We start from the raw sequence: 12,152 nt of genomic DNA on the forward strand, positions 1-12,152 counted from the left end.
TGAAGATGAGGAAAATTTTAGCAGGCACTGAGAATAATGTTCTTTTTTAGAGAGCTCACAGAATTTTCAGCATGTTTTTCATGTTCCAGAAATCTGTTTGTCAGCTACACATGGATTTCATTGGTCTTCCCCCACCCCCCCCCCCCCCAGTATCAAGCATATTTCCTTTTGATATAAACACTTTAATTTAAAATAATGTACTTTATTTTTTATCCATTCATCAATTGTTTTTAAAAAGTCTTCATTACAAACTTAAAATATTTTAAATAATATTGCAAAAGGCTGAACTATACAGTTTTCATAGCTACAAAAAAATATTTTGGATCAATTTATTTTTGATGGAATTTAGAAAGGACAAAGAATCTACTGGTACTTGTATTTCTCTTAAATGAGAAATAAAAAATGTTATGTCAATAAAGATATAAACAGGGAGTTAATGTCAAATTTAAAATGTATAAAGTAATCAAATTTGAGAAGAATAAAACTTATCAAATGGAATATATTTAAGCACGTACAAAGAGTACAATAAAGGAATGATCCCAGAGAGAACTGGTAGACAGTTGAAGTAGCATTTGTATTAATGAAAGAAGATGGAACAAATCGAAGAGGGCTCAAGTGTTTCAATATCTGCTGTGGAAAACATAATGGCAACTTTACAGAAAATTTAATAGCAAAATATTCTGGTATCAAAAGATACAAAAGGAATATAACCAACACCAGTTTCTAAAGGGAATGATATGCTTGACCAGCTGCATTGAATTAATTGAAGCAGCATTACGTATTTAATAGTTCTGCAGTAGACCTATTGGCTTAGATATAATTTGGCATTTGGAAATGAGCATTCAACATCTAATGCAAGGGAAGCCAATTAATATTTCGATCAGGGGCCCGTCAGTGCAATGTTCTTTGCTGCACAAATCAAACGCTATTTTCCAGCAGATTCTGTATTTGCTCTGGAAGCTTCTCTTTAATTTATGATGAAGCAAATTTAACATATGTTACATGATTAGTGAGTGTGGAAAAGAGCAGAACAATAAAATGCAGTCGAGATTCATTAATTTGTAGAAAAGGCATATATCTCTAAAAGGCTAACGAGTGTGAGGATTGAGAACAAGGCCAATAATTAAAAAACGTGTTAATAAAGATTAGAAAAGAATTCCAGTGATTTTGCTTGGTTATCTTAATGAGATAGAATTACAAGTGTGAAAAGAATACATTGACCCAAATTAGAATACACTTGGAATTCTTTGTACGCCTCCTTGCTAAAAATGAAAGTATACATGAACTAGTGAAAGAACAAGAAAGGATCCATATAAGTGGACTTCAGCATCATTCTATTTTCTCAGCAAGCAGTTTGTGACTTGTCAGAATAATTAGGTCAAACTCTAATTAAAATTATTAATGCAGAACAACTTTGTTTTCTTTGCAGAAAATACATGGTTTAAGTTCATCATTAGAATCTATTATGTTCAAGAATATACAACAATAAATAGTCTAATCAGGTTTATTCCTTTCCTAAATACAGCACCCTGAATTTGAAAGCAGACTACTTTCTTTTTACAGCTGCTTCAATCCTCTGTTTAATTTCACTCACAGATGGTGTCCTCCCTTTTGATGGCTGTAGTACTGGTATGACTGGTAAAGCAGTGCATTTAGCACTATTTAAGCAAATAGGTTTTGCTGGGTGCCCTTGAATATCATTAGCTTTTGACCCACTGCTGTTCACGAGAAATCTTTGAGTCTTGCATGCCTGGTTGCTTGTACGTGAGGAGGAAGAGCTGAGACTTCTTTGGCTAACTGTATGGTGAGAATATGGAGGTTCTCTACTGAGTCTTTTTAATTCCATCAACTGTTCCCTGGCTTGACCAAGAGCTTCGGTGAGTTCGTAACGTTCCTCACATTCTCTGCGCACAGTTTCTGCAAGGAAAGTATTCTGCAAATAGGAGCATACAGAGATTTTTCAGAACTGGATCTTTGTGTATTGTGAAACTTACATGATACCAAGATCAGAGTACTCCATCATTTAAATGACTCATACAATCCATATTGTATCACACACTTAAAATCATTGGACTTGTAATATAATAAAGTTACTACGTCACAGAAAACAATCTAGTTAATGATATCACTGATAATGGAATGCTTTTTCAAAAACAAATTTATTTTCAAAAAGTGGGAGAACAGATGCATCTTCCCTTTTCTTGGATGTTCCTGCAGAGAAAGACTATGGTAACAGCAGCATCTCAGAAAATATATCTTCATTTAGAGATGAGTTACTAGATTTGAAGAGGAAAGCTAGGGCCAGAGTCAAATATATATGGAAAGTGGAAAATAAATAATTGGAACTGTTTATATGCTGGATCAACATTTTATTTCTCCTGCCCATATGTTATGGAGGGGTTGCACTCCTTGGATCTATAATTTTTGTCTAACAGAGCTGCATCAAATTAAGAGACATGAGCTGGAGGGGAAACTCTGTCGATTCATTACCTTTTTGCCCACATGAATTCTGTGAGCGAATTTTATTCCATATTTCAAATTTCTCGGTAGCAATGCATGAATTCTGTAAGGACGAATTTCCATTGCCTGAGCGGGTACTGAATTGTTGCATTTCAGTCCTCAGTTCCTCATTCATTGGTTCATTGATTTCTTTCTCACCACCTAAAGGTATTGAGCCTTGACCAGAAAACTATACCATGCCAATATTTACCCTCCAATAATGGCCACACATGGGGAATTGGTACGTCTTGTGTTGCCAGTATTCAAATGTAAATTGTGACATGTCTTTTGACTGACAATGACAACCCAGAAAGCATTCACTCCTGTCAATATAAATCACCCTCAGTAAGAAAAGCAATGGAGAAATCATATGCTTAAAAACTCATCGCTCGTGAAAATTGGTAATAATCCCACATGCAGCAGTTGAGCATGGCACTCTGCTCTTCAAACTTGGCTCCTCTGAAATCAATACATTCATCATTTGGAATGCAATTATGTCAACTGCATCTCATGTTAACTACAGATTTACTTGAAATCACTTCCTTAAACATAATGCCACAAAGTATACGTTGTATTTTGCCCCAACAGTAGAAACATTCCTGTCTGAACCTAGGGTCGATTAGACCTTGGCACATCACTGCCAATATCCCTCACCCTTTAGATCATACAATATTGAATATTTTGAGAATGGCTTTGTGGATGCTCCTGTGGAAGGAGCAAGACTTTGGAGCCACCTTCTGCTGGCTTTAACTTTGCAACTTTCCTATTAGAAATTATTTTTAGAAATCAACAAAAAATATTGAAACCATCTCTGTATCCCAGAAATTCTACCCCATTTAAGATCTTAGTAATATCAGATACCAAGGGCTTGAAGGTGACTCTTTTCCCTTTCGCTTTGCTCTTGGGGAAAATGAAGGAATTTACTATAATGCAATTCCATCCTTTATGATAAATAATAAAATCCCCATTGATATCATGTCTGTACTTGAAAATACTGTGATTACCAATAAAGTCATAGAAGGATGAAAACTCAAATTTACTCTTCACTCTTATCAACAATTGTGTCACAAAACTGACTTCTTCAACCTTCTTCATTTTCTGATAAAATGTCAACTGCTAAGGATATATGCTGTGCATCTTATAAAGACCTAAAAAACCCAAAGTCCATAATACCTGTGTGTTTGAATACAATCATCTTTAATGTCCTTGCATGTGTTAACAACGATACATGGAGGCTTCCATTAATTGGTACACAATGCAGTGTTAAAAATGGAGTTTCTATTTTAAATTTAGACATACAGCAGGGTAACAGACCCTTTCAGCCCATGAGCCCGTCCTACCCAGTTATACCCACAACCCCCAGTATGTTTTTTCAATGGTGAGAGGAGACCAGAGCACCCAGAAGAAACCCACGCAGGCATGGGGAGAAGATACAAACTCCTTACAGACAGTGTGGGATTCGAACCCCAGACCCATTTGCTGGCACTTTAACAGTGTTGTACTAACTGTCCACCCATGATATTGTGTGCAGCACAACTACTTTATGAATAAACTTGTTGAACAGTTAGGGAGCTATTTTACCAAAACATTTTAAAGGCCTTTGTTATTAATCTATAGATCCATACCTCTTTCTTTGCTTGGCCCAGCTCCTCTTTCAGATGTAGTATCTCCTGCAGTCTTTCTCTTGTCTCTACAGATTTTTGCTCCATTTCAGTCCTTAGTTCCCCATTCATGGATTCTACTTTGTTCTGTTCTTGTTTTAACTGAGTCTCCAACTGAGAGACTATTTCTACCAGTTTCCTGATTTCATCATCTTTGCAGTGTTCCTTCTGCGTGAGCTGGCATCGGGTCTCCTGAAGCTTCATTTTCATCTTGCTTATTTCCACCTGTAATGCATTGGTAGCAGCACTGACTTTGTCAGGAATCTGATGATAAAACATTGAAAAACTTGATTCATAGACAGACAGAATGAGTCAAAATACAAGATATTCTGTTGCTTGAATCTTATTGCCCTCCAATTTATAATTACATAGATAGATGTGTACAATTTCTTTAATTTGAATCTCTAAATACTGATCATTCAGCAGATGTTTTTCAGGAATATTTTTTATTGTTGGAAGATATCATTGTGACATATCCAAATCAAAAGCAAAATATAAAAATGGAACACTCAAGGTCAAGTAGTTTCTGTGAAAAGAGATAGCATTATATTTGATGTCAAAGTCCCTTTGTTAAAACAACAAATACAATAAAGCAGATATTTCTTCTCTTTGGCTTGGCTTCGCGGATGAAGATTTATGGAGGGGTATGTCCACGTCAGCTGCAGGCTCGTTTGTGGCTGACAAGTCCAATGCGAGACAGGCAGACACGGTTGCAGTGGTTGCAAGGGAAAATTGGTGGGTTGGGGTTGGGTGTTGGGTTTTTCCTCCTTTTGTCTTTTGACAGTGAGGTGGGCTCTGCGGACTTCTTCCAAGGAGGTTGCTGCCCGCCAAACTGTGAGGCGCCAAGATGCACGGTTTGAGGCGAGATCAATGGTCAATGTGGCAGGCACCAAGAGCTTTCTTTAGGCAGTCCTTGTACCTCTTCTTTGGTGCACCTCTGTCTCGGTGGCCAGTGGAGAGCTCGCCATATAACACGATCTTGGGAAGGCGATGGTCCTCCATTCTGGAGACGTGACTTACCCAGCGCAGTTTTACAATAAAATCAGAAATGACAAATTGCCTATCCTATTTTCGTTCAGGACAACAGTGCTTTAGATATGCTGACACCTGACATGACAGCTCAACATGTGTGTATTTTTCTCCCTTTCCTTTTACATCATTTCATAATAGCTCAAAATTTTCACCTTTTTCAGTGCTAAATATTTCAGATATTGTTCAATCCCCAATTTTTTCTTCAGTCAGCATTGTGATGTTCATTGAAACCTGATTACCATATTTTCACTAATATAATGCACACATGCATATAACGCGCAGAAAATCATAAACTGTGTAAAAACGTTTCATATAACATGCATATGCATGACAAAAGCAATTTGCATTTAAAGAGCATGAGACAAAGCACATGCCACAGTTAATCTCCTGCAATTAACACCCAATCAACTTCCCCCAGAGGTGTCAATCACCCATTATACAGATGATATCCTGCTGCAACATAATAACAAGCACAAGCTTTGGAGAGGAATCAATTAAATAGATCAAGACAGGCTTCAGAGTTGAGCAGGATTTTAATTCTAATGTTGCCTCAAATCAGAGGCACTTGATATATTAATCTCAGGGACAGCAATTAATATTGATAAGGTGCAGTTCCTTAGCCAGAATGTCGTGTTTATAGGGCTACCATGGCATTCTGTATAAAGAGATATTCCCAAGATCAAAATTTCCAATGCCTGCTACATCTTGTGCACATTCTTTCATTACCACTATTACTTTCTCATGCTGGCTATAACAGTCCCCTGCTTGCTATAAATTACGTCTTTCCCACAGCCACTATAAATTCTTGCCGCTATTACATTCTCACGCCCGCTATAAATTCCCAATTTGACTTTCCAACGTCCGCTATCAATTGTGCTCATTTTTTCATCATGTAAAACTATTCTCGTATAGCATGTAAACACATATAATGCGCGGGGGGGGGGGGGGTGGAGAGGGTACCAGGTTTGTAAAAATATGGTACTTCTTCAGACAGTATCATGATGTTCATTGAAACCTGACTGATTACAAAGGCTGTGATAGTATAATTTCTATCAAATAAGAAAAATAAATTGCGTAGTATGGAGCATAGACAATGCATATCTCTTAAATGTACATTAGAATTTTTCTCAATAAAAACATTGAGAAATTAATAATTATTGATGCTTTTTTCCAAATAAGCAAAAAGAATAACATGATTTTGGGGAGGCAATTCATCCTTGTATGCTTGTAACAAACAAGTATCTATTAATGACTATAGAAAGAATTTCAGAAATTGGAGTGTACTGGCAGCCACAACTATCCATGTTGATTTAGTGCAGGATGAATTTCTCCCCCAGCAGAATTTATGGCTGTATAGATTGCTGAATCATTTGTTATTTAGAAATACAGATGCACACAATTGTTGAGATGATAGGATGTTGTAAACCATTTTGATTAAAATGTACTAGAAACCTTGGCCTGCAGTGTCTTATACTCTTCTCTGTATTTAGTTATTAGTTCTTGATGTCTTTCTCTTTCAATATGAATTTCATATTCTGCCTCTTCCTTCATTTGCTGTGTTAACTTCTTAATCTCTGCAGAGTGTCTTGTATGCTGCTTGGACAGCTCTGAATCCATCTGGAGAAAAAGCATGACAGTATCCTAATTGAATAGCATTCTGCTATCACAAGTATTAGTCACTGCATATTTGTCCTAATACTGTACAATTTATTTAGCAAGAAATATATTTCCTTTAAGAAGTTTCTTTTTACTATTAGAACACAAATAGATACATTTTTTCAATCATTATGATTACAATCAGTTTGAATTAAACTCAAATGAATCACCAAGGTCTAGAAATTGATTTGTACCAGTGAAGGCTTTAAAAACAGCAATGCAAAAGGAGTCACTGTATGTCTTAAGAGGTGGGCTCCTGCAACCAAGTCTCATTACAGATGAGGCCCAAGGTATCACTTTTAATATAACAAGCCTTAGACTGCTAAAGCACACACAAACATTAACCTCCATCTAGCTCTACCATTGTGGAGCTGCAGAGAAATTTGAGCAGATTGAAGCTAAAAAGGCTGGTGTTGTCCTGGATAGGAAGGCTCAGACCTTCATTTTGGGGCTGGAGAATCAGGACCTCATAAGGGTCAGGATAGGATTATTCCAAATCATCCAGAAGTGAGGGAAAATGTCTGATCTTTCTGATGCGAGGATGCAGTAATTTATGGGCCATGTTTGGTGGTGCTGGGAATCCATGTTTGTGGCTTATGCCATTCAGGAGACATGCCTAAGCAAAGGAATTTGGCAGGTGATGTGCAAATAAACATTGAATGGCTTGGTGGTGTTGCTTGTAGAGCCACTGTGTCACTTCACCAGAGACCTAAGTTCCACCCTGCCCTTGGATGCTGTTTTAGAGGAGTTTGCACATTCTCATGTGGGTTTCCTTTGGGCACTTTGGTTTCCTCCCATGCCTCAAAGACATTCAGGTTGGTAGGTTAACTGACCACTGTAAATGTAGGTATGGTATGTCTGAGTATCTGGCAGCATTTGATGGAGAATTTTTTTAAAAATTGGGATTAATATAGTATTAGCATAAATGCCTGGTGTGGACTCTGTCGGCTGAGGGACCGGTTTCAGTTCTGTATCTTTCTAAGTATTGACTCTATTGCCTAATACTTGACACTTAAAGCACATCCTATTCACGGAGAGTCTAAAACTAATGTGCAGAATTAAAATGGTGCAGTAAGTATCCAATCACGTATTGTTATCAGATTTTTACTTAAAGTTTTATGCAACATACAAAAACATTGAACTGCTCAAAATAATTTAATTTCTCAACAGGGTCATTGAACAACTTACTGGTGATGTGCATCTAAACAATCATAGGTTGACAATAGCCCACCACTGGGAATACAATAAATAGGTGGAAGAGCAGGTGCTAAAACCCTTAGAAGATACAACTATAGGAAGTCAAATCCTTAGATTGACTCAAAGCAAAATGAGAATGAGTTTATTGAATGTCTCTCAGATATGTTCTTGGAGCAGCTTGTGACAGAACCTACCAGAGGGAAGTCGATTCTGGACTTGATACTGTGCAATGACGTGGAGTTAATAAGGGACATTGAGGTAGGGGGTGCTATTAGGTAATAGTGACCATAATATGATTACTTTTAATCTGCGAATGGAAATGGAGAAGAGACAAGTCAGAATCATTAGTGCTACAGCTAAATAAGGGTGACTATACAGCAATGAGGGAGGAACTAGTCAAAATAAAATGGAAGGGCATTCTAGCTGGGAGGACAACTGGACAAAAATGGCAGGTATTTCTAGACATTTTTCATAGGATTCAGAATAGATTCATCCCAAAGAGGAGGAAAGGCTCTACGAAGAGCAAATGGCAGCCGTGGCTGACAAAGGAGATCAAGTGCAGTATCAGGTCTAAAAGAAATAGGTATAAGATGGCAAAGCAGAGTGGGAGGTGAGAGGATTGGGAGGCCTTTAAAAACCAACAGAGAGAAACTAAGAAAGTCATTCAGGAAGAGAAAATGAAGTACGAGGGAAAATTGGCAAGTAATATAAAATGGGATAGCAAAAACTTCTTCAGATATGTTAAAAGGAAGAAATTGGTTAGGGCCAAAATTGGGCCCTTGAAAACGGAGAAAGGTGAAATTATCAATGGAGGCATGGAGATGGCTGAGGAATTTAACAATAACTTTGCATCTGTTTTCACAAAGGAGGATATAGGTTATGATCAGAATAGGAGTAGGGGTCAAGCAGTATCTAAGGACTTGGTGAAATTACCAAAGGAAACAGAGAATTTGATGATCTTCAGATCCAGAAGCAGGTGGTTGTGAGCAAATTGTTTGAACTGAGGCCTGATAAGTCTCCTGGGCCTGATGGGCTGCATCCCAGGGTGCTTAGAGAGGTTGCTCTGGAAACTGTGGAAGCACTAGTTGACATTTTCCAAAGTTCTTTAGATTCTGGGGAAGTGCCTGCAGACTGGAGAGTGGCTGATGTTGTACCACTTTTTAAGAAGAGAGGGAGAGAGAATACGGGAACTTCTCGACCGGTCAGCCTGACATCGATGGTGGGGAAGATATTGGAATCCATCATTAAAGGAGAAATAGCAGAACACTTAGGAAGGAATAATAGTATCGGTGCTAGTCAGCATGGGTTCCTTAAAGGAAAATCTTGCTTGACTAATCTCCTGGAATTTTTCGAGGACGTAACAAGGAGGGTGGACTCAGGAGAGCCAGTGGATGTGGTGTACTTGGACTTTCAGAAAGCCTTCGCTAAAGTCCCACACAGGAGGCTAGTTTGCAAAATCAAAGAGCATGGTATCGGGGGTAGGGTGCTGTCATGGATAGATAATTGGTTGAGAAATAGGAAACAAAGGGCTGGGATAAACGGGTCATTTTCTGGATGGCAGGATGTGACGAGTGGGGTCCCGCAGGGGTCGGTGTTGACCCTCAGTTGTTTATCATTTATGTAAATGATTTGGATGAGGGGATAAATAACTACATATGCAAATTCGCAAATGACATTGAACTGGGTGGTAGTGTAAAGAGCGAGGAGGATGTCTGGAAATTGCACGGGGACTTGGATAGTTTAGGGGAGTGGGCGGAAAGATGGCAGATGAAGTTTAATGTGAGTAAATGCAAGGTTGTCCATTTTGGAGGCAGAAACAAGAGAGCAGAATATTATTTAAATGGTGTTAAGCTAGGGAGTGGGGTAATGCAAAGGGATCTGGGCGTACTTGTTCACCAGTCATTGAAAACTAGCATGCAGGTTCAGCAAGTGATGAAAAAGGCGAACGGTATGTTGGCTTTCATAAAGAGGGGATTGGAGTATAGGAGTAGAGAAGCCTCCTGCAGTTGTACAGGCCCTGGTGAGACCTCACCTGGAGTATTGTGTCCAGTTCTGGTCCCCATATTTAAGAAAGGACATATTTGCTATAGAGGGAGTGCAGCACAGGTTTACAAGGTTAGTTCCCGGGATGGCAGGATTGTCATATGTGGATAGATTAGAAAAACCTGGACTATATGCGATGGAGTTTAGAAGGATGAAGGGAGACATGATTGAGGTATTTAGGATTATCAAAGGGCTTGACAGGGTGAAATCAGAGCACATATTCCCACTGATGGGTGAGACTAGGACTAGAGGGCATAGTTTAAGAATACAGGGAAGGCCATTTAACACAGAAATTAGGAGAATTTTTTTTACCCAGAGAGTTGTAGTGGAGGCGGGTTCGTTGGATAGATTTAAGAGAGTTGGATAAGACTCTTGTGGGGAGGGGAGTTAAGGGTTATGGGGATAAGGCTGGGATTGATTATTGAAAGGGAAAGATCAGCCATGATTCGATAAATGGCGGTGCTGGCTCGAAGAGCCAATTGGCCTACTCCAGCATCTATTGTCTATAAAATGGGTTATGAGAATTTGATTTTGTATACCATCAGGGTCAAATCTGTGGCTCAGTAAATTACATTTATAACAATGCAGAAATTTATTTATCTGATCTTCAAATTCTTGATTTTTCTCTTTTCTGAATGCTTTTGTATTTTTATGTTTCACTATTCATAATACACTGCTCTTCACATCTAATTACTTTTGCCTCCATTAAGTACAGAACAAATAGTTCAATCAAAACAAATTTTAGGTGTAGCCTATTTTGAATGTGTATGTACATCTTGAGAATTATGTGCCCAATATGGCATGACTTTTGGTGCATTTTTATTTGGCAACATAATAAAAAGAGTGATAAAGAAGGCATACAGCATGTTTGTTTTCATTGGTCACTGCTGTGTAAAAGCTGGCAAGCTGTAGTGCGATTGCATATAACTTTAGATACACCACAACGTCATAGAGCTTGATGGGATAGAAACAGGCCCTTCAACACTGCATGATTTTTCTGTATTTAATGTGCCAGCCAAGAGCAAGAAAATCTGCTGTTGTTGTTACTTGTTTAGATAAATTCTTTAACCTCTATTGGTAAGGAATATCCTACTCAGGTATCTTACTTAAAAAGGATCTCTGAGTAACCTGCTGTTTAAAAACCAAGTGAACAATTGAATACAACACAGTTTGGGGCAGAATGGCATTATATGGAACGAAAGATGATCTCTGCATTGGCAAAGATTAATAATACACATTAATAATACACTAGCAGAACCATAAAGTCCACCAATAAAACACAATTTTTGGAATACACTAAGGTGCTCATCCCTTACCAATATTCAAAAAAAGACTCCAGTTAATCTTTTCATCTGGTGAGATTAAAGAGAAATGTTGCTATATTTTGTAATTCAACTTTATATTACATTTTATACATCAATTAAATATGAATAATTCTATAGACCCATCATTCTCTGAGTGAAAAACAGATCCCTCAGATCTCCTTTAAATTTCTCACCTTAAACCTGTGCCCTCTAATTTTAGACTCTGCCGCACTAGGAAAAAGACTCTCTCTACCCTATTTTTCTCCTTATAATAGAATGAACTAATTCTAAATCCTTAATGATAGAATTGACGATTGCAGACTGGAAAATTAGGAGCCAAATGAGAAGTATTCAAACTGTGCAGCTTCAATGACTGAAGGCAAAGCTCTGCCCCAGTCTCACCTTCAATCAAAGTCCAACCCTGCACTAGACTGGTCACCATTCGTATCCTGGTGCCTCATTTGAGGATTCAGAGAACAAGTGAGATAGATCTTCCACATCTAGCTGAGATTAATATGGTTCTAGGCAACTGGATCAGTCCAAAATTATCTGGCCTGCTGTTACATGAAATTTCAGCATTTTTCTTTCTTTTTGAAAATTAGCAGCAAACATGAACTTCTCATTTTTCATATTTCCTTATAACAGAGGAGGTTATTAAGTTTGTGCCAACTATTAGAAACATCCCATTAATCTCACTATCACATTCATTTCACTGAAACTATTCTCTCAGATACGCTCATTAACAACCCCACAATTCACC

General features: G+C 38.0%; 1 protein-coding gene across 4 annotated transcripts in view; it reads right to left on the reverse strand.

Annotated features, from left to right (window-relative positions):
* Nucleotides 1-347: 347 nt before the first annotated feature.
* Nucleotides 348-12,152, reverse strand: part of lekr1 (Leucine-, glutamate- and lysine-rich protein 1) — a 110,793-nt gene continuing 98,988 nt past the window's right edge. For 3 of the 4 annotated variants that reach the window (XM_069896880.1, XM_069896881.1, XM_069896883.1), the window contains exons 11-13: nucleotides 6,645-6,809; nucleotides 4,125-4,424; nucleotides 349-1,933 (exon numbers count right to left, since the gene is read on the reverse strand). In XM_069896880.1, coding sequence (XP_069752981.1) covers nucleotides 1,547-1,933; nucleotides 4,125-4,424; nucleotides 6,645-6,809 — 852 coding nt within the window. In that variant the 3' untranslated portion in view covers nucleotides 349-1,546. Of the gene's footprint in view, nucleotides 1,934-4,124; nucleotides 4,425-6,644; nucleotides 6,810-12,152 lie in introns of all 4 variants that reach the window. The other variant, XM_069896884.1, reaches the window with a different exon arrangement.

The sequence above is a fragment of the Narcine bancroftii genome, chromosome 9 (genome assembly GCF_036971445.1).
Source record: "Narcine bancroftii isolate sNarBan1 chromosome 9, sNarBan1.hap1, whole genome shotgun sequence".
Taxonomy (NCBI): Eukaryota; Metazoa; Chordata; class Chondrichthyes; order Torpediniformes; family Narcinidae; genus Narcine; species Narcine bancroftii.